Genomic DNA, 23,155 nt, shown 5'->3' on the forward strand with positions numbered 1-23,155 from the left:
CACTGAGACGAGGCGACAGGGAGAGACAATGAACCGACAAACAAAAGAGGACAAGACACAGGATTAAATACACTAGGAAGGGGAAGAAAACAAGACACAGGTGAGGGCAATTAGAGACAGGTGAAAATAATCAGTGATCACAAAGGGAGGGAACACAGACAAATACAGGAAGTAAAACCAAAACACATGAGGGAGGAACAGAAACTATCAAAATAAAACAGGAAACAACCAACAAGAATCCCAAACCATGACAATCGTAGCATTCAATCAAAGGGGTTTCTTCTTCAGTGTAAATTACTCTCAGCTCCTGCTCTGTTGTGTATAGGTGTGCTGGGTAATGTAGTCATGGTTGATCTCTTGTAATGTGTGTCAAATGAGAGAATGTACAGTATCTGTACAGGCAATAGGCTTTAGACATTATTATGCTCTTTATCACTGGTTCCCCACCAGGGGACTTCAAAGCTTCACAAAGGGTCGTGACATCTTCATTTTAAGAGTTGTAAGAAAATTTTGATTTTAAAAGTTATTTAAGATATAAACTAGTAAACAATGTAACCCAGAGCACTGCTGAATACTGCAGAGTATCGCAGTCCACATTTCCTGCAGATGCATCTGACTTCCCTAAATTTGTTTCTCTTGTTCTGTTTCTCTGTTCTTCACCCTTAGTGAAGCCCGGCAAAAAATCCACTTCAGCACCTTTCCACTGAAAAGTTCCAAGCTCCTTCGCTCCCAGTCGGACTTTTTCTCTGTCGGTAAGCTGCAGACATTTCACCAGAATGTGACGAGGGCCGATGGTGCGCCGCTCCTGTGGGTTACTTCATACAACTGCAGGTGGAAAGAGGAATTTCCAACTTAATGCATCACCTCAGAAGGCAGAAAGTATCACAACATCATCATGTTTAATTAATAAATAATGCAATTTATGGTGCTTAGCAACAATCTGTTGTGTGTGCACCATCAGACAGTCTTGGCAGAGGAACTAACTGTACATGAGGAACCTTTGAGTTCCTCTTCTTTTTTCTCTGCCCTGGTTTGTCAGCGGTTGTAACACCACACAGACTCAAGCCCTCAACCTGGACAGAGAGCTTCAATCGAGACCTCTGCATGCAAAGGAAAGGTACTGCTTTCTCACTTACTGCTTTCACAGAATAACACTCAAAAAGCCTACAAGACAAGGTGTTTTAGAGCATTTTACTGGTCTTTATTCACACGCATTTTTGGCAATGTAGTCATTACAGATCAGTTATAACAAGCTAAGTATTAGACAGACTTTTTCTTGTGTACACAAATGTTATAAAGGTTTGACATTATGGGCTGTAGGTTTATTTACTTTCTTGCTGAGAGTTGAATGCTGAATGTAATTCACCAGCAGCTAGTTATCTTAGCATAGCACAAAGACTGAAAACGGGGAAGCAGCTAGTCTAGCTCTGAAGGTAACAAAATCCAATAATACATTTGTTTGATTTAATCTGTACAAAATCTTAAGTGCCAGTCAACCAGTGGACAATAAGGAAGTCCCTGCACATAACATGTCGGAAGAGTCACATGTCCACTAAAAGAGTGCACTCAGCAGACTGCAGATATCTGCCACTTCCATATTAGTTCCGTATTTTTTCTTAGTAACTGTAACAGATTTCAGTTACATTTATTTTGTCATTTAATTGCATGTATCTAGTTACATGTAAGTAGTTACTCTCCAGCACTGCTAGTATCCTATTAGACATTTGTCATAATTAGTCTATGAATTCTTCTATGATTTATGGTCAAAAATGTGTTTTGTGAGGTCACAGTGACTTATGTATTTGTTTATTTTTTAATTTTAATTTTTCTAGAATAAGAAAACAGTCTCATACAAAATTAAAATGTCATACAGTTTATACAGTGTTCCAGTGACCTTTGACCACCAAATTCAAATGGACATTTTTACCAAATTTGAAGAAATTGCCTCGAGGTACTTGAAATGTCATGCTGTAACAATCCCTCTATGAATGATGTGGCTGCCCAGCCACCCTCCTCTTTTGCCAATTGGCTCAGTGTGTGTTGCTGCTGGCCACCGAGTCACATTAACTCTTTCCCCGCCAGCGTTTTTTTAATAAAATTGCCAGCCAGCAGCAGCATTTTTGACAAAATTCACTGGTTTTTCAACACCCATAGAATATTCAGCTCTATGAATGTGTTAACATGGAATATATACGTGTATATAAAAAAAAATCTGAGGTGCACAAGCGCCACAAGGAGGAGCTATAGAGCTGTTTGGAGAAACAGAGGAAAGAATGGGATGACCTGTAAACGTAATGCCTCTGGCCACAACTGTCAGCATGGAGGCATTTTTTTTAAAGTTTCTCTAAAGGTCTTTCAGCATACAGTCATGGAAGTACACATAAAAAATTTTATTTGGATAAAGATAAAACAAACAATGACTATTCCACTTACTAGTGATGGAAGTCCAAAGTGTTGGTTGTCTAGAAAAATCAGAGGCACTCTGATTGTCAATATAAAAATCCTTTATTAACTCATAAATGGATTGACCAACATGTTTTGACTCACTGAATCTTCATTATTGCATATTTCCAAATCAATTTGATTCAGTTCACAAGGTCATGATTTAATTGAATTCACAATTTGGCTCAATTTGATGTCAGGAATATTTCAGTCACAGTACCAGTTTTGCTTGGTTATGAAAGAGATTCTCAGAGAATTAATGCTATAAATTGTACAAAGAACCTTCTAACCCGCGTATAAAAAATATTAATGTGTACATTAAGAATTGACCCCAAAGTAGTTACATTTATCATGTACTTTATATTAAACCTGACCTGACCAACACACTGAAATTAGGGAAATCTCGTGCCACATGATCTATCACTATGAGATCTCCTGCTATAAGATCTCGCACCAAAGGCTGGTCACACTAGACTTACAGGGTTAAAACTGTAGGCTGTAACACATCCATAGGAGAAAAGACATTAAAAATCGATTTTGGGATTTCATTTGGATTTTATGAATTGATATCATGAACTGCATTATCTGCCACAAAGGAGCAAGCTAAGGGACACTTTATTGATTTTACATATTAAATTAAAAAGTTAAAAAGTGTATTCATCAGTTGGAGTCTGTTGCTCTGTGGTCAGTCAAAGATAATATTGAGTTGCATTATGGGAAATGTACAATCTAGTGTTTTAACAGCTGCTTCACCTATTCTAGGGACTAAAAGTTATAATACGCCCTGATTTTAAGACTCCCAACTTTATATGGTATGATATTAAATTGCTTAAATTCCCTTTAGCAAATATACACATAAATGCATATTAATAACTTTAGATTAATGTTATGTTTATTACATGACATTTAATCATTACATTTATTACAAGTGTTGGTTAGAGTGCCAAAATTGTAGTCTAAACAATGTGAAACACATTTACGTATTGTTTAATATTACATTATACTTCATGTATTAATGTATGTTAATAATGCAAGGTTTTTTTTTTTTTTTTAATTTAAATTGTATTTATTATTGTTTTTTCAGTAAGAAGAAACCATGGCAACAGCTGTAGAACTGCTGGCAACACTGGAGGATTTGGCAGATGAAGAGTTTAAAAAGTTCAAATGGTTCCTGCAGCAGGCTGACGTCCTGCAAGGCTTCCCAGCAATCCCAAGGAGCCAGTTACAGAACGCAGACAGGCTGGACACAGTGGATGAGATCACAGACACCTACAACAAAAATGCAGTGGAGGTGACCATTAAAGTTTTGAAGCTGATCAATAAGAATGACTTGGTGGAGCGTTTATCGATCAGCAACTTAACATCCAAAGGTAAGTGTGTGACCGTGGATTTTGGTGGCTAAAATGATGACTCTCACTGGAAAAGTGCAACAGCTAATGAACGCTAATGCTAATACCTGAACTCAAATTCAAATTCAAAGTGGCTTTTTTGGTGACCATAGTAAAGTACAGTATTGCTAAAGCATATTGTACAAAATGAAACATAAGTTCAAGTGTTTTTGTGTTTCATCTATTTGAAAGACTACAAATAGATGCCATGGTCCAGACTCATGAAATGCAGTGTCACTCTTCAGCCCCATGCACACCTCTTCCACATATAGAGAAATACAAAGCTTGATAGGCTTGCAGGCCTGCTGTGTGTGCTGTTGTCTGCTTTGTTTGACATCAGTGTCCGCTGTTATCTCTATGGTTACCCCATTTGTTTACATAAGGGGATGTTTTGTGGAAGACGAGGAATGGCAAGAAAATGTATTTGACTACAAGAACTGTTTCATGTACATTCTCAGTGGATTTATTTGGATGCATCAAAGTTTGCTGATAGATGATGGCATGTTATTTAGCATTAGCCTCAACAGCTAAATTACTGTCTTTCTGTTAGCATTTAGCATTTTAGTTAGATTTAAACATAACTTGCTTCAGTAATAACGTAATAGAATTAAGAGAAAAGGTGATTCTTCTATAAAACTTAAATACAATACGTGTCAAGACTGTAACACACAAATACAGCTGAACAAAAGCTTGCTGGCAGGCCTGGCCCTTCAATACTGCAGCTGCTTGTGCTATGAGAGATCCCCTGGGGGGGGGTCTCTAATCAAGCTTGGACGTGACAATACTGTGGAGTGTTTGAGTTTGTACATCTAGAGAAAGGATGTAATATTGCCGTATAATTAGAAAGACACAAAAAGCCACTGAAAGTACACTGATGAAAAACAGAGACAAAACACATGCTGTTGAAAATGTCAAAGTCTTACAACATTTTGTCAGGTTGCTACTCCACTTGACAGTAATATGCTACGTAAAAAACAGGACGTAGAGATGTGTTTACATCCATCTTTCTGGAAATGTTTACATTATTGTATTATATTATTATTGTTATATTTTTGTTTGCTTTATTCCATTTACGTTAGTATATTTTTATTAAAGTCATCTGTTGTTCGTTCTTTCAGAGGCTCTCACTGATTGCCAGCATAAACTCAAATCCAATCTGAGCAAGACCCTTCAGCATTTGTTTGGGCAAAGCACAAAACCTGGAAAGCAGATGTTGATGAATCAGATATACACTGAGCTCCATGTCAGTGCCATGAAGCAAAGCCTGGAATGCACGATCAATATAGGAGACATATTTGAAACCTTACCTGGCCAAGGCAGATCAGTGAGAACGTTAATGACGAAAGGAATGGCTGGTATTGGGAAAACAGTCATGACACGGAAGTTTGCCTTGGATTGGGCTGAAGACAAAGTGAAGAGCAATATACAGTTCATATTTCCATTGACTTTCCGAGAATTTAATTTCTTGAAGGAGAAGAAATACAGCTGGGTGGAACTTCTTCATCATTTCTTTCCTGATACCAAAGAAGCAGGAATATGCAGTTTTGATAAACTCCAGATTGTGTTCATCCTCGATGGTCTGGATGAGTGCCAACTTTCTTTGGACTTTGATCACAACGAGATCCTCACTGATATCACCGACTTGGCTTCGGTTGATATCCTGTTAACAAACCTCATCATGGGGAAACTGTTCCCATCTGCTTCCCTCTGGATAACCACAACTCCCGTGGCAGCCAGTCGAATCCCTCCAGAGTTCACTGACATGGTGACAGAGGTAGGGGGTTTCACTGATCAAAAGAAGGATGAGTACATCAGGAAGAGATTCAGGAATAAGGAGCTGGCCAGCAAAGTCATCACCCACATCAAGGCATCACAAAGCCTCCACACTATGTGCCACAACCCACTCTTCTGTTGGATCACTGCCACAGTTCTGGAGGATGTGTTCAAAACCAATGACAAAGGAAAGCTGCCCAAGACCTTGACTGAGATGTACATCAGTTTTCTATTAAATCAGTCCAAATATCATGGAAGAACTGAGACAGATCCACTCTCTAACACTGAGACCAGCAAGATGATTGTGTCTCTGGGAAAACTGGCTTTTGAGCAGCTGCAGAAAGGCAACTTGATTTTCTATGAGGCTGATCTTCTAGAGTGTGGCATTGATATTAGAACTGCTTCTGTGTACTCAGGCGTGTTCTCACAGATCTTTAAAGAGGACTGTGTGCTGAACCAGGACAGACGTTTCTGCTTTGTCCATGCAAGCTTTCAGGAGTTTCTGGCTGCTGTTCATGTCATTGTGACATTCATCAACTCTGGTGTCAAACTCTTGTCTGAAGAACAATCAGTCTCCCACCAGTCAGCACAATCACCAGTCGAACACCTCTTCCAGAGTGCAGTCAACAAGGCCTTACAGAGCCCAAATGGACACCTGGACTTGTTCCTTCGCTTCCTCATCGGTCTGTCACTGCAGAACAATCAAGCACTTCTTCAAGCTCTGTTGAAACAATCAGGAAGTAGCTTACAGAGCAATCAGGATACAGTCCAGTACATCAAAAAGAAGATCAAGGAGAATCCCTGTCCAGAGAGATGCTTAAATCTGTTCCACTGTCTGAATGAGATGAAGGATCATTCTCTAGTGCAGGAGATCCAACAGTACCTTGGTGAGGGTAGTCTGTCCACAGAAGGACTGACTCCTGCTCAGTGGTCAGCTCTGGTCCTCATCTTACTGTCATCAGAGAGCAAGTCGGATGTCTTTGACCTGAAGAAATTTTCTGCTTCCGAGGAAGGTCTTCTGAGGTTGCTGCCGGTGGTTCAAGCCTCCGGTGTAGCTCTGTGGGTGTACAACTTACTGAACATATTAAATACTATTAATGTTTGATTTTTACATTCTTGCTCATCTGTTCTCCTGCTTTGGCTTCTAGGCTGAGTGACTGTAAGCTGTCTTGGAAATGCTGGGACGCTGTGGCCTCAGTTCTCAGCTCCACGTCTTCTAATCTGAGAGAGCTGGACCTGAGTTACAACGCTGTGGAGGTCACTGGTACCAGGAAACTGAAAGATGGCCTTCACAGCCCACACTGCAGACTGAAGATTCTCAGGTTTGCTTGCTTTACCTAAGGATTTTTTTTTAATATCATGTTTTAATAGTTTGTAGCTGCAACTCTTATCTTTTAAAAAAGTTATCTTTACCTTAAAAAAGTAAGACATTACAGACTTTTTGTCCATGATGGTGATGTGGCTTTAGGGATAGCAAGGTCAGTTCGTTGGTCCTCCACTTTATGTAAGTCCTGGAAATTTTTTAAAAGTATTGGATGGATGGCCATGAGATATGGTACACATGTTCACTGTCTTCGAAAGATGAATTATGATGACTTAAAGAAACTTACTTAATTGTGCAGCAGCAGAGTTTTTGGTGATCCAGTGAAAGCACAAAGTGTGGTACAGATATTCATGGTTTCCAGAGGATCTGTCCTCAAGACTAAGTGACCCCCTGACTTTTCCCTTAGTGCTACAAAAAGGTTTCATTTTTTTTGGATTGGGTAGAAGTAGCTCAACAAGCAGTTGATACTGGATTGCATTGAAGTTAGGTTTAGACTTTCATGTTTCCTAGAGGATCAGTTGTAACTGTTGGTAATGCCTTGATTTCATCTAGAAACACCATCTGTTTAAAATTTCAGTTTGTCCAAAACTTTGCACACATGGACACACATACAACTACTCATATCTGGAGACTGTCCTATGCAGCCACTGATCTGATCTACTGGACACTGGGCTGCTTCACTAGTGCAGCTTAGGGTTGCGTTCATTGCTTAAAGGAAAATGTATTCATTGTCACTTGACACATCTAGATTTTCCAGGTCCCACTCTTTGCTGCAAAAGTTTCCCTCCTCAGTTTGTTGTGGGGAGTAGTGACTGCAGGAACACCACCAGTTCTCACCCACTGATTAAAACTTGTATTTCAGGTATTTGCCAATCTTCGTCATTTACTCTCCTTCAGGTTGTGTTGCTGTGATCTGACATTTGATAGCTGTAACGATCTGTCTGAAGTTCTCAGCTGTCAGTTCTCCCGTCTTAAAGAGTTGGACCTCACCAACAACAAACTGTGGAACTCAGGAGTGGGGCTGCTCTCTGTGGGATTGGGGAGTCCACACTGTAAACTGGAAAAGCTCAGGTCAGTCAGCAGTCATGGTTTTGGGTTTTTATTGGTCATGTCGTGTTTTATTTAGTAGTTTTTTCCTTCCCCTTTGTTTTTGTGTCTTTACTTCCTGTCTTTGTCCTTTGTCCCACCCTTTTTGATTACTGTTCATTTCACCTGTGTCTAATTAGTTCCTACTTAGTCATGTTTCTGTGTTTCTGTGTCAGTTTGTTGTTGCCTTTTTGTGTCAGTCCCCAGAAAAACCCCAAACCATGACACAGACAGCTCAATTCTGTCTCATTAGAAGCATTTTTTTAAGTTAAAGTTTGCATGTATTGCTTATTCTTTTTTAGGTTGATTGACTGTGCACTAACATGGCAGAGCTGTGATGCTGTGGCCTTTTTCCTTACGTCCCAGTCCTCCAGTCTGACACATCTGGACCTGAGTATGAACAACCTGCAGGATTCAGGAGTTCTGGTGTTCAGTGCTGGGCTGGAGAGTCCACACTGTAAACTGGAAACTCTCAGGTCAGCTGGTTTCTGTATTGTTTTAATTAGGCTGGCACACCAGCCTCTGACACTCGGTTTGGAAGTTTCAGGTGATAACAGGTGTGCCCAGGGTTCTGAGGGTTACTTTAAAAATGTAATCCAGTACAATTACAAGTTACCTGTCAAAAAATGTAATCAGGAACTTACTCTAAGTATTACAATATTAAAGTAATGTACCTGATTACTTTTAGTTAGTTTTTGATTACTTCAATACCATACAGCTGTTATAATATTAGATGTATATAAACTGGGTGATTCAGTTTTTGGCGGACTAACGTTATCACTTTTTGGCACGACACAAATCAGTATCAGCACCTACAGTCCCAAAATGTTTTCCAGTAGTAGTGATACAGTACAGTAGTAGCATGAGTAGCAGTATTGACAGGTTATTGACAGGTTGTTTACGTGTTAGCAAGCTAGCAAACCTTAACTTTAGCTTACTGGATTTCTAGCAAATGTCAGTGGTTTGTCTTCGTACCTGTAGATGTTTCTTGAAGTTGGACGTCGAGTCCCTGGATGATGACAGTATTTTGACAGCTGGGAGGCATAATTTGTTGTTGTTCCCCTTTTCTGATTTAAACTCAAAATGATGCTGGAGTTTCCATCCAGTAAAAGCATTTCTCTCCCCAGCAGTGGCCATAATGATGAACGACCTTAGCTTACATTATGTTGACACACAGATCGAGGCTACACTGTAAAGTGTCACAATGCGTGCACACTGTCCATGTGTCTGCTGCATTGTAGTATATCCCGTCTGATTTTAAAATGTAATCCTGCTAAGTAATCCCTGTTTTTATCAAATATGCCGGTAATCTGATTACATATTTTTTTTCTGTACTGTAACAGATTACAGTTACCTTTTTTCTGTATCCTAATTATGTAACACTGTTACATGTAAACCATTACTCCCCAAGCCTGGGTGTGCCTATTAAAGCTGGAATTGTGCTTCTACAGAGATGGCCATTAACATCTCTGCAAACCTACACACAGAAAGGTGTAACCATAGATTGAAGTGTTTTTGTAGAGGGGCTGACGCACAAATCTCCCAAATCTCAGCCAACGCCTGTGCATCAAGCTGACTGGTTGATCCAACATTATGTGGGGAATTTTCTCAATTTTTTCTTTCAGAATTTGGTCATACGTTCAGGCAGTGTTGGGAGTAACGTGTTGCAAAGTAACACATTACTGTAATTCTACTACTTTTGGCAATAAGTACTTTTTTCAAATGAATAACGCAATCACAGTTACTGACATTTCAGTGAGCTTGTTCTGTTCTCTTACCCAGAGCTGGTCCTGAGCAGAATTCTGCTAAGGGGCCCCCCTAACTGATCAGAGAGCCATGTAAACCATGTCTTCTCTCCCGGCAAGTTTCCCTTCGACACTGTTTTGCAGCAGCACCGTCACTGTATCCTGGGCTTAGCATTGCCCAAGATGTTTGTGATTAGTTTAAAGTAATGCAAACAAGGCAGGGCGTGTTTTTCTCCTATGGCAGAATGTCTATGCGTGGAGCCAGACCTTTCTCCAGGACTGGGTGCTGTGGAGAGAGGTCTGGCTATGCAAGACTAGCTAAACGTCCCACCCCTTTTTGGACATATATTGTCATTGTTATAATTCAGATTTTTCTTTTTAATGTTTGTTCATGATTCATTCTTCTTCAGGCTAAATACTTGTGACCTGTCAGGAAAAAGCTGTGAGTTTCTGGCTTCAGTTCTCAGCCTCCAGACCTCCTGTTTGAGACTGATGGACTTGAGTAACAACAACCTGGAGGATTCAGGAATAAAGCACCTTTCTTCTGGGCTGCAGAGTCCACACTGCACATTGGAAACTCTCAGGTCAGCAGAGAGAAGTATTTTGTTTTTTAAAGAATTTAGATTAACATTTTAGTTTGCAGACCCATGAAAGAGTGTTTTTGTCCTCATTGTTAATTCTTATCCAGGTTGAGTCACTGTAAGCTAACAGAGGGAAGCTGTGAAGCTCTGGCCTCAGGTCTCAGCTCCCAGTCCTCCAGTCTGAAAGAGCTGGACATGAGTATCAACGACCTGCAGGATTCAGGAGTGGTGCTTCTTTCTGCTGGACTTGAGCGTCCTCAATGTAGACTGGAAACTCTCAGGTTAGAACAGATTCCCATTGACATGTAAAGGCTCCTTCACATACATTACCATTCAAGTTTGGAATCACCTTTTATATTGATGTTTTTTATTCTTTCCTTCAATAATAGATGGATAAAAACAGTGTAATTCAGAAATGGAACATTTAGATTAACAGCATGTTTTTAGCCTGAATCTTCACTGTAGAAGCCCATGTTTATGTTCACATGCACACTGTCTGAACTGGGTGTGTGTGGTGTGATGGTATGCAAACAGCATGTTGGGGCTTTAGGAGACTTGGATTACACCAGAAGAGCAGTATGGAGGAATGTTATGTTGTTTTCTCCAGTTGTTTCTTTACATTTGAAAACTGGTCACGATTTACTTCCATTGTTTGGGAAATTCTGCAACACAGTTTTCCTGTCAAACTCCAGCAGTGTTTTGTTCACTAAAAAAATAAACCCAACCCTCAATTGACATGAGGGTGAGTAGATAATGACTGAATTTCTATTTTTGGTTGAATCATCTCTTTAATGCACTGACTGTGCATAAGTACCTCATACAAACTCATTAAAAAAAATTGAAGTATCCCTTCAACCCTTGCTCAGAGATATCTTTGTCTCACTCTGCCCTTTCAGTTTACAGTTTGGCTGACCCCTTTCAGTGTTTTGTTCTCGATCTACAAATGTTACTTGTTACTTTACTTTTAGTAAACCATTCATACAAAGTAAAATCTACTCATAAAGAAGACTTTATACAACCTGAAAGCATGAAAGGCCATTCAAAAATCAAATGTAGTCCCCTCAGCCATCTGACTGCACCAAATCCAACTTTTGTGGCCGGTGATTCCAAACTTTTGAACAATTCTGCACATTTTCATTACAGTTTAAGTCTTTTAATCTCTGTCTTCTATAGCCATATCACAATAATAATTATCGTCATGCTCAAACCAAAAAAATAACTGACTATGCATCAATGTTAATAGGCTCTCAGGCTGTCTGGTCACAGAGGAAGGCTGTGCTTCTCTGGCCTCAGCTCTGAGCTCCAATCCCTCCCATCTGACAGAGCTGGATCTGAGCTACAATCATCCAGGAGACTCAGGAGAGAAGCTTTTGTCTGCTGGACTGGAGAATCCACAGTGGAGACTGAACACTCTAAAGTATGTCTCATAGAGGGATGAGAGCTCTTTACAACAAGTCCAAAATGTACCACTTTACTTGGGGTCAATTTATTGTTCAGATGGTGTTCCTCCTGCCTGGCATGACAGGTGTCATAACATGGTTATGACAGTGTAATGTCTTAGACACACCCCTTCAAATAAAGTATAGTATAAAACTAAGATTTGCTTTTCTTACTATGTGTATTATTTCAGAATGGACCATGGTGGAGTGCAGAGGTTAAAGTCTGGTCTGCGGAAGTGTAAGTATTTTATTTATTTCTGTGAACAAAGCAGCTTCTATGTTGTTTGAACTCATTCTTTACCCTAAAAATGTATTTTATATTGCATATAAATCCTCATTTTTGTATGTGTCAAGTTTATGGTCCCATTCATACAAATATATACAGTACTTAAATGATTTGTATGGATTGACACAAAATATTATTATTATGTAGTCACATATTATATTAACAATGTGTACCTGTGTGTCAATACTTAAAAAAATGGGAAGCATACTCTTATACAAAATCCAAAAGGGGAAATAATCATAGGACAAAACATATGAATTACATGTTACAGCATGTATTAGGCCATAAGGGAAGTTAAATCCATCATAAACAAGGCTTGAATACACCAACAGCAGGGAATAAGTATATTTTGTGACCTATTTTAACATTTTAATTCTGCATCTGAAAGAGCCAGTGAGTCAAATTAGTCCCCTCCCTCACCTGTCCGCCCTGCAGGTACACACACACTCTGCAGAGAAACAGAAAGAGTCTCCTAGAGCATTTTAACTGGCTGTTCGCTAAGCCCCACCTCCAAACAGTAACTGTCTTATCATAGGTTAGGAACTGTAACTAGAGCTGTCAAGCTTTCTATTTCTCTCCATGTTGAAGGTGTGCAGGAGGCTCCGAGAAGAGATACTCAGTGTTTCATTAGTCTGGACGGTGGTGTCTTTTTTGTTGTCGTGAAACCCAAGAGCACACGAGTGCTGAATGGTTTAAACTCTGTCTTCATCTGCTCTAACATAAGCTGCAAACGTTAGCATGTCTGGCTAACTAATGCTAACTTACTAGCTGCAGTCATGTTACCTCCAGACAAACTTGTTAGATCCCACTGCATCTGCATTTGTTCTGTGGGGGTTTGAGGAGGAGGATGTCAGCTGATGCAGAATCAAAGTGGGCTGGTCTGGCTGGGTGACCCGACTCAAGGTCCACTGCACTAACTGAGTCCCTGTGCTTCCTTTTTCCTACATTAATGAGTGTATTTCTGTCATCTAACATGTAGATAATACCTGCTGTATTTCACCATCCGACCAATGTTTGCTGAGATGTAAGCTAACTTTAGCCTCAGTCTGTTAGCATTAATGTTATATCATGTACACAGCTGTCAGGTGACTTTACATAAACACTTTCACAGGGTTCTTGTTTTAAAACATATCAGATGGAAACATTAACACATCAGCAGGAGACTTCTTGACCAACTCAGTGAGTTAGCATTAGCTTAAATCATCCAGCTACACTTATGAAATCTGATTGTGAGTCACTAGTTTAACCGACAAAATCCACTGTGATCAGCTTGAAATGAGAAGCTGCTTTTGTTTACGTCTCTAATTAATCACAGACCTCATGTTTCAACAATTACTCCCAATTATAATGTTAAATCTGCCACCGTCATAATCTTTTCAAAAATAATTGTTATGTGTAGCTCTAGAAGAAAGATGAGACACAAACTGGACATGGTGAGAGAAATGGGAAGAGGTGGGGGGAGGGGTGATCCAGTGTGTGTGCAGAAAGAGACCAGAGGTGTGTGAGTGTGTGGAGAAGAACTGAGGAGGAAAACAAGGTGAGCAAATTGAAGTAGTTTGTGACAAAACAGTGAAATATAGGGGAGAATTAAATATTATAAAGGATATAAAAATAAAATGGTGAAATAACAAACAACCTACTTGAAATATATTTTCTTTGAATTTTTTTCAGTAGATGAATATACATGACCCTGAGGCGAGCCGAGACATCTCTTGTAAACACTCACACAAATGACACACAAGCTGCAGCTCCAGCCTGATGTGTGTGCTGGATCAGTGCAACATCTGCTCAGTGTTCAAACTGTATTTGGGGTGGTGAGAGTGTTTTAGAAGTGACAGTGCCTGACGATTTGTGAGCTGCACTTCACAGAACAAATAAGCCGCATGTGCAAAGTATATTGTTCATAAAACATTAAAGGGATAGTTCACACAAAAATGAAAATTCAGTCATTATCTACTCGCCCTTTTTTAGTCCACAGAACACTGCTGGAGTTTCATAGGAAAACATCCCTGCAGAATCTCCCAAACAATTTAAGTGAATGGTGACCAGTTTTTAAACAGAAAAAGTAGCAAAAAAAACAGTAATTAAATTGCCTCCATACTGCTCGTCTGGTGTAATCCAAGTCTCCTGAAGCTAAAAACTGCACTAAAAACTAAACCTGACCTTCAATCAGCAAGAGGGTGAGTCAGTAATGACTGGATTTTCATTTTTGGGTGAACTATCCCTTTAAACAGTTAATTTCTTTAACTGCCAGGTTGTTAGTATATCAACATATGCTGACTATAACACGCTTGTTCTACTGCTTTTATTGTTTCCTCTTTCCATCAGACGCCTGTGATCTGACACTGGACCCGGACACAGCCCACAGACAGCTGATCCTGTCTGAGAACAACAGAGAGGTGAAATTTGTGAAGGAGGAACAGCCCTATCGGTATCATCCAGAGAGATTTGATTACTTCAAACAGCTGCTGTGTAGAAATGGTTTGACTGGTCGCTGTTACTGGGAGATTAAGAATCAGGGATTCTTTTGTGTAGCAGTGACTTACCGAGGAATCGGCAGGAGAGGAAGCAGCAGTGACTGCAGATTTGGGGAGAATGATAAGTCCTGGCGTCTGGACTGCTATAGTCACAGTTACAGTCTGTGGCACAATGACAAAAAAACAGAGATACACATCCCTGACATAGACAATAACCATGCAGTGGCAGTGTATCTGGACTGGCCTGCTGGCACTCTGTCCTTTTACAGAGTCTCCTCTGACACACAGACACACATCTACACTCTCTACACCAGATTCACTGAACCACTGTACGCAGGGCTTGGCTTTGACAAAGTACAGAAAACTTCTGATGGTTCCTTCATTTCTCTGTGTCAGATTGAGGAAATTAAATTAAAAAAAAATAATAAAAAACCCAATCCAGAATGACCTTAAAGGGACAGTTCACCCCAGTATTTCTCTGGCCTGTATTGCAGTAGTCTATTTTTCTATTGGTGTGAGTTGCAGATATATTGACCATTTAGATGTCTGCCTTCTCTCCATTATAATGTAACTAAATGGCATTTAGCTTGTGGTGCTCAAAAAAAATTACATTTGAAAATTTCAAAATTTGTCTCTTTCCAAAAATCATGGCTTGGCCACTCTAAATAATCCACAGACTACTTCCTTTCTGCAGTAGAATCTACCAGAACTACTTTAGAATCTACCTGCTCTCATTCATTCATTTCTTCCAGTAGATTCTACTGCAGAAAGAAAGTAGTTCCTATGTGAAACAACAACAACAACAAGATCTGATTTCATGATATCTGGAAACAGACATTTCTGTTGAGTTTTTTCCCTTTTTTCTGCACTTTGAGCACCACAGGACTAGTGCCATCCAGATCCATTATATTGGAGAGAAATCTTTACAAGGCTATCTCCAAAACTAGGCAACTCACACCAAAATGTTGGAGATGGATTAATAGCACTGTAGGCCGGAGGAAAAATATGTGTTTTAGTTTGGATTTTGGACCGAACTGTGTCTTAAACAAATTTAGGTTTGCTCTGCTACAGCAAACAAACAGTAAACAATAAGGAGATAAAATTACACAGGATTACATGCATGCCTTGATTCCTGTGAATCCTTTAAGTGGGAGAGCCGACTGAATCTGTGGCAATGGCGGACTCTGCCACTAACAATGTAAATGACTGTAGAGTGGTAATTACAGGAAGTAAATAAATGAATGACCACTGCAGGATACCAGGAGCTAATGCAGGATAATTATTTGAATTAGTGATGTTTTAAACACAATAGTAAAATAAAACTCTCATGAACTGATTATTACTAGAAAAACACAGTACATTACTATCATCTTAAAGTTGTACATTAATGCATAAAACAATAAATCAGACTTCATCATGTTACTGCTGCACATCTTCTTTCACTATGTCTCTGTCCCCACCCTGTTGCACATGTGGTGTAGCATATAAATGTTTGTAATAAGATTCAAATACATTTTGAATTTCCTCTAACCCATGATGTGTGTTTTTTAGTTACTGGATCCTGTATTTTATAAATAGTGGAATCCGCCTCTTGTTTACACAATTCCTTGCCAAGAGCTTCATCGAATGACCACCAACTTCATTGTGTCTTTGTTTTAAACATATGATCTTCTTCTCTAAATCTTGGGTGCATAAATTATGAATCTAATTTCTAACTCTTTTGATATCTTGAAGAAAATCATGATTCATTTTCTCTTGATGTTCTAGATGTTTTAGTTAACTCTGTAGGCTGCAAGATTTCTGCTGTTTTTATTTGTTCAGAAAAGAAGTCATTGCAATAATCTTCCCTCTAAGCACTGCCTTACCAGCATCCCAAAGCACAGAGAAATTCACCTCTCCATTATCACTTTGTTCCACGGTGTAATCTCTGACTTGATTTAGTCTTTGACATGTCTCTTCATGTGACGCTTCAGAGGAAAGGACATCTCATGTCTCTTTAAACACAGGCCTAGTATCCTGTCTCTTTACACTGTTTCCTCGCGTCTCTCTGAGTGGGTTATAAAACCAACCAACAGTGAGTCTGCATCGACTCACAAACCAACACTCCTCTCAGGTGCAGCACTGCTGTTGTGTCCAGGATGGAGGAAACCTCACGAAAGTTGGTTCTGTGCGAGGTGAGGTCAGGTTATCCTTTTCAAGGATAGAATAAGGTTACTTTATCTTAAACAGCCATTTGAAAGACATTTTTTGCACATGACATGACGAAAAAATATTGAACAAAACAGAAATCTAATTAATTAATTTAATTCAACTGAACAGAAAATTTTAATTAAGAAAAATAGATTTGCAAGTTCAAACAACTACCCTAAGCAGTTCAATCAATTAACAAATACAAATCAACCAAAATTGGGTCGTTTGGCACGTGTCAAACTCAAGGCAGAGATAATTTCACGTGTCTATTATGAATGGCCTGTTGGTAAATAGCACTCCCACTCCCATACTACAAGTCCCACAATGCACTGCGTCAGCTGCCGCGCAACTCGAGAAATCAATCAGCTCGCAGTCGCGAAGACGCGATCATGAATCATAATATTAATGTACACTTCTGTGGTGCGCGTTTTTTTCACTCCAAGTCTGATTTGTGTACCTTTAAATACTTAATTGCTGCATTATTGTAAGTCATGATGAAGAGTCCAGACTCTGTCTCTCCTCTTCGTCTCCTCAGTGTGTGTCAGTGAGCAGTTTAACCTTTTCCTAAAATACTGCTGGTTCTGTGGTGTTACATTTTAAATCTGAAGCCTGAAGTGCACCATAGAAGCTACAGTTGACTTTTCTGTTGAAGATCTCAGTGTGTTTTGACCTTAATGTTAAATTGAGCAGGTCAATATGTTCATCTGTACCTGATGGACTGATGGGTTTGTAATATTATTATATGAGCATATTTTTATGTCCAATGCAGTGCCATTGAGGGTTTGCATGATTAAAGTGTCCAATATCTTGTGTCCAGACAAAAAGCAAACATTTTCAAATGTAACCCCCACCTTGATATGTGAGCTTAAATATTCTGAGCTGAAATATTCTCGTTTCCTTTGTTGTTGTTGGAAAAAAAAAAAAATTAAATCTTATTTATATTATTGAGGAAAAAGTTGTTGCAGTCTGGCTGTTAAAATTCATATTTCTGAATAAAACATAGTCAGTTTAAGACTGTTTAATAAATGTTAATTCTGTTTGGCCCGTGACTTAGACTGTGTTTTAAATTTTGGCCCCTTCTGTGATTGAGTTTGACACCCCTGGTGTAGAGTGTATGCAGAAGGTTATCACAAATTTTCTCTGGAAGAATAAGAGATGTGTTGGTTCTTAGATGGAACGTCTGTATCTTGAGTGGAAATTTAATAATGTACTTCAACTCTATTTATACATGTCTTGATGTGTTCAATTGCAAAATGTCAATACATATATTAAGGATTATTATATATTGAGCAACAGAATGAATGGCATCTATCTTGAGACATGTCACCAGTTCTCACACTCCATTAATGGCCAATTCTTTCTTTTTAACATATTTCAAAAGAGTTACACAAAAATAAAATGCAATGAAACAATAAAACACAAGGAAAATGCTATAGTGCTAACTAGCACAGTCATTTTATGAATTTTTCATAACAAATCCTGTAACTGAATAGTTTTCACTCTGTGTGGACTCGGGTGTGTCGCTTCAGATCTCCGTGTTGTTTAAATCTCTTCCCACAAACATCACAGCCGAATGGTCTCTCTCCTGTGTGGACTCTGGTGTGTATCTGCAGATCTCCGTGTTGTTTAAATCTCTTCCCACAAACATCACAGCCGAATGGTCTCTCTCCTGTGTGGACTCTGGTGTGTCTCTGCAGATCTCCGTGTTGTTTATATCTCCTCCCACAAACATCACAGCCAAATGGTCTTTGTCCTGTGTGGACTCTGGTGTGTGTCTTCAGATTCCCGTTTTGTTTAAATCTCTTCCCACAAACATCACAGCCAAATGGTCTCTCTCCTGTGTGGACTCTGGTGTGTATCTTCAGATATCCGTGTTGTTTAAATCTCTTCCCACAAACACCACAGCCAAATGGTCTCTCTCCTGTGTGGGCTCTGGTGTGTATCTTCAGATTTTTGTTTTGTTTAAATCTCTTCCCACAAACACCACAGCCAAATGGTCTCTCTCCTGTGTGGACTCTGGTGTGTGTCTTCAGATTTCCATTTTTTTTAAATCTCTTCCCACAAACACCACAGCCAAATGGTCTCTCTCTTGTGTGGAGTTCCTCCTGTTCCTCTTTCATCTGTAGGAGCTGTGGGTCATCGTGGTCCAGGCTGGGGATCCACTCAGGAGGAACCTCTTCTGTAACCACCGACATCTGCTGGACATCTGTAGGGACAACTGAAACACAAACACAAATAGGATAAAATGAATAAAAACTAATCAGTAATGTGGAACATGGAATTTCCTTACAAACTAACTGACCAACTCTGTCATTTATAACATCCCTCCATAATGACAGATATAACAACACATCCTCATACCTAAAGAACAGAATAAGTCGCTTTCCAGTGACTCTCACAACAACACGTATGACTGAAGTTTAACATTACTTTTGGTCCAGCTGGATAACTTGACACCTGGCTGGATTCTTGCATGATCTTGTGATCTCATGAATCCAAATGCCTTCAAGGTAACAGGTGTAGTAATCCTTTTTAGCCAGCTAACAAACAAGCAATTGTGCTATGAGAGTTTGGTGATTTCAAATAGTCACTGACTGCTGCTGTGTTGCTAGGTTACAACTGTATCAGTCTGATTTCAGCTAGCAAGCTTAGCTAGTTAACTTAAGCAGCTTCTAATGCTACGTTTTTACTGACAGTGGGACTGGTCATCGGGAGAAATCCTGGTGGATCGGTCACTCTGTGAGCCTGGTTGAGAACAAGTCACCTTGGACCAAATTAACATTAACATTTAACCAATGAGGGACTGGGCATCTGGAGCAGTGGGTGGACCGTTTGACTATCAATATGCTAACATTTGCTAATTTGCTCTAAGCACAAAACTGACAGTGAGCTCTTGATAATTATGAGTAAGATGTGAGTGTGTACAGACCTGTTCTGTGTAACTGAACTGTGGGGTTGAAAACAGCATCCAGTAGCTTGTGTCGTTGCTCACTTTCTTTCACTCGACAAAGTTCCTCCTCATACTCTGCTATGGTTCTTTCAAACAGTCCAGATATCTCTTCAGCAGCAGCAGTGACTCGCTGATCCACCAACTCTCTCAGCATTTGGAGTCTTGACATTTTTAACAAACCTTTTTCCCCAAGAAAACTACCTTATTTACTTCACAGCTAATCTGTCTTCAGAGAAATACTGAGTGAAATATCAGTTGAGTTCAGAACAGTCACTAACTGCTGCTGGTTGCTAGGTTACGATTCTGTCAGCCTGGCTTCAGCTAACTAAGCTAACTTTAGCAGTCTCTAAGGCTGTTTTTTTGCTTTGCTTATCAAACTAGGTTGTTTTTTAATAAAAAATAACCAATTGCGGTGTGACTGACTGGCCCAGGCAGGTGGCTGCCTGTTGATGGGTTTTACATCTGTCAGCCTCTCTCTTCTAGCTGGTTGCTTTAAGTCCAGTCCATGCTAACTGTATTTAGCCTAACTGTTCTCCTGCTTGCTCTCTTTTTTGTCCTTGTTTGTGAAGCACATTATAATGGTAGTTTTGAAAGCTTCAATATGAATTCAATTGTTTTTTTTATTGTCACATTCAAAGAAAATCATCATTTCCATCACACCACAAAAATGTGTTTTTAAACATATTATGAATATACCTTGTGTTTTCAAAAAATTAATGAATTTCACACACACACATGAAAAATATCTTTTAACTGTTCTTGAGTCTTTCAGTATTTTTCATGTGGTGCAATCATGACTTTTCCATTTAAGTAGATTAAATGTAATAAATGCACAATTTTAACCCAAGTCAAATTTCTCTGATTTCAGCTTCTTAAATGTAAATATTTTCCTGTTTCTTTACTCCTTCATGACAGTAAACAGATTTTTTGGGAGGTTGTGACCAAAACAAGACATTTGAGGTTCTCATTCTGCTCTCTGGAAAACACTGATCAACATTTTTCACCATTTACTAAAATTTTATAGACCAAACAAGAATTAATTTAAAAAATAATTGATTGTTTAATTGAAAATGAAATAATCCTTAGTTGCACCACATGTGAAATTTACATTTGTTTGAAAGGCAACAACTTGAAACTAGAATTTATGATCTAATTCAAAATAAATCAAATTGAAAATACTTTTTACAAAGTTTTTAAGTTTTTAACTTCAGAATGAAACAAACTCTGCCTTCTTATGTTAGATTAGATTAAAATGAGTTTAAATTGATGGTAAAATAATTTTTTAAATTTGCTTTTTAACTCCCAAACCAATCAGGCAGAACTGAAGAAGCCTCTTGGATGAGAGGCAAAGCGTCTTCAAGAACTCTATAAAGTCCAGCTGCCTACTACAAACCTTGATACGAATACCATGACCTGGATGACTGAGAATATTCACAGACAAAACATTTAGTCAGTGGTGGTGCTGTACCTGCATTTTAATATTACTATATCTGCACAGCATATGAACTCTGTATCTGTCGAACTTGTACATGGACCGAGGTTTTCTTGTTATCGTTCCTTCCTTCATGGTCAAGAACAAAGAAAAATATTGTGATTTATTTAACTTTAATTTTACGTAAAATATTTATATTATAGTAGTTATATAAACCGAATGAAATGCATTTATAACACTGGCACTGTCATTTCCATCACAGTACTTTATCATGTTACTTTTATGCCAGACAAGAAGTATGGGAGCATTTTATGTTTTTTGTTGTTGTTTGTTTGTTTTTTTTGTTTTTTTGTTGTTTTTTTAGTTGTTGAAAACTGATCACTGATCATTCATTTCCACTGTTAGGGAGATTCTGTAACACTGTTTTCCTGTGAAACTAGTGTTTTGTGAACTAAAAAATGAAACCTGACCTTCCAACAGTATGAGGGTGAGTAGATGATGACCATATTTTCATTTTTGGGTGACCTATCCCTTTAACATCTGTATAAAAAGACATGTTTGAATACTTATATATCAGTTTGATACTTTACAGTTTTCCAGAACCTTATGGAACGTGCTTATACACATGATTTTGAACTAATGACATCTTTCAGAAGTCCAATCCAAAATGGGGTGGAGAATCCAGTGGAGAAAAGGCACACCTGTATCCACATCCATGTAAAAATAGCCTCTATAACAGGGGTGGGCAATTATTTTTCAATGGGGGCCACATGACAAATTGATCAGGCTGCTGTGGGTCAGACACAAATGATATAAGGTCCTAGTAATGGACAAATCTCTAATAATGGAATGGTCACAAGTGTTCTGGACACTTCTACTGTTGGCTGCCCTTTCTGAATGTCCAAAACATGATGTTTTACAGTATACATGCTGCATACAGGCTGCAATGATAGTAGTAGCCTGTATGCAGTAGAAGAAGAACATAAAAAACATGGATGTGCAGCACTGAATGAATAAAGATACAGTTTAATATAAAAGGTGAAGTTCATTATCATTACATCACTAAAGGAAATTATAAAAAAGAAAATAGAACAGACTTGATATGGTGGAGAGTAGGGCTGCAACTTATTTTCATAGTTGACATCAGTTGATTATTTTCTCATTTAATCAGTAAGTAGTGATTTACCAATGAACACAGCACTGACCCCTTTCAAAATAAAGGTCTGATAATGTTTTAATGGTAAGCAATGGACTGTTTATGCTAGATTTTTAATTTTTGATATTTCCATGATGGCCTTGTGGGCTACATGAAACCTTTCAGTGGGCTGCATGTGGCCCATGGACCACACTTGCTGTGGGGATGAGGGGACAAACCCTCCCACCCTGTTCAGTCTGCCAAACCCTTGTATTATAGAACCTCAAACAGTGTCAGAGAGACTATTTACAAACTGAAAAACTGAACACATCCTGTCTGTTTATGAGTCTCCTCTGCTTTCAGTACTATGGACAGACCCGCACCAACACAAGCAGAACCCCCAAGTCAGTCTTTAGTGTCAAGCTGCGGGACACACAGGAACGATGCTGCGCCACTCTGTGAGGAAATACAGGAAGTTCACAGATGACAAAATCCATCCTTTTTTAAGAATAATCACTAAAGCTAAAAGCTCAGACACAGAGCAGTTTCTGCAGTGTGAAGCGTCTGTGAGCGCAGCAGACAGACGGTCAAACAGGGAGACGGAGACGCTCATGTGGACATGTGGGACAGCTGCAGAATATTCTCAAGTTCAACTTGTTGAAAGTCTTCATTAAGTCAGTCTAACATTTGATTGTGTGCTCAGTGATAGATGACAAATGTAGTCGATGTAAACTTATGAACTGTGGATAAATAACCTGAACCATTATAATCTGTCTGCATATGTATGTCACAGTGTGCTCTGATCATTCAAAAACAGCACTGAACCTCATCAGTGTTACAGCACAAATACCCTCTTACTTCAGTCTGAGGCTTGCAGTGATCATCAGATAATATTAAATATTACACA

General features: G+C 39.0%; 2 protein-coding genes across 2 annotated transcripts; one reads left to right on the top strand and one right to left on the bottom strand.

The window, feature by feature from the left end:
* Positions 1–3,530: 3,530 nt before the first annotated feature.
* Positions 3,531–15,069, top strand: LOC146310133 (NACHT, LRR and PYD domains-containing protein 3-like). Its single transcript, XM_084744757.1, has 10 exons — positions 3,531–3,812; positions 4,949–6,662; positions 6,752–6,925; positions 7,825–7,998; positions 8,316–8,489; positions 10,169–10,342; positions 10,447–10,620; positions 11,583–11,756; positions 11,970–12,016; positions 14,393–15,069. The coding sequence occupies exons 1-10, from the start codon at positions 3,539–3,541 to the stop codon at positions 14,986–14,988; spliced, it is 3,675 nt and encodes a 1,224-aa protein (XP_084600883.1). The 5' UTR covers positions 3,531–3,538; the 3' UTR covers positions 14,989–15,069.
* A 2,622-nt stretch (positions 15,070–17,691) lies between these two features.
* LOC146310134 (uncharacterized) lies at positions 17,692–19,868 on the bottom strand. The gene is made up of 2 exons (XM_084744258.1): positions 19,661–19,868; positions 17,692–18,937 (listed from the first exon to the last, which is right to left on the bottom strand). Exons 1-2 carry the CDS (start codon positions 19,848–19,850, stop codon positions 18,228–18,230), a joined length of 900 nt encoding a protein of 299 aa, XP_084600384.1. The 5' UTR covers positions 19,851–19,868; the 3' UTR covers positions 17,692–18,227.
* Between the last annotated feature and the right edge of the window lie 3,287 nt (positions 19,869–23,155).

Source organism: Lutjanus erythropterus, chromosome 19, assembly GCF_056507025.1.
Source record: "Lutjanus erythropterus isolate fLutEry1 chromosome 19, fLutEry1.hap2, whole genome shotgun sequence".
In the NCBI taxonomy this organism is placed as follows: domain Eukaryota; kingdom Metazoa; phylum Chordata; class Actinopteri; order Lutjaniformes; family Lutjanidae; genus Lutjanus; species Lutjanus erythropterus.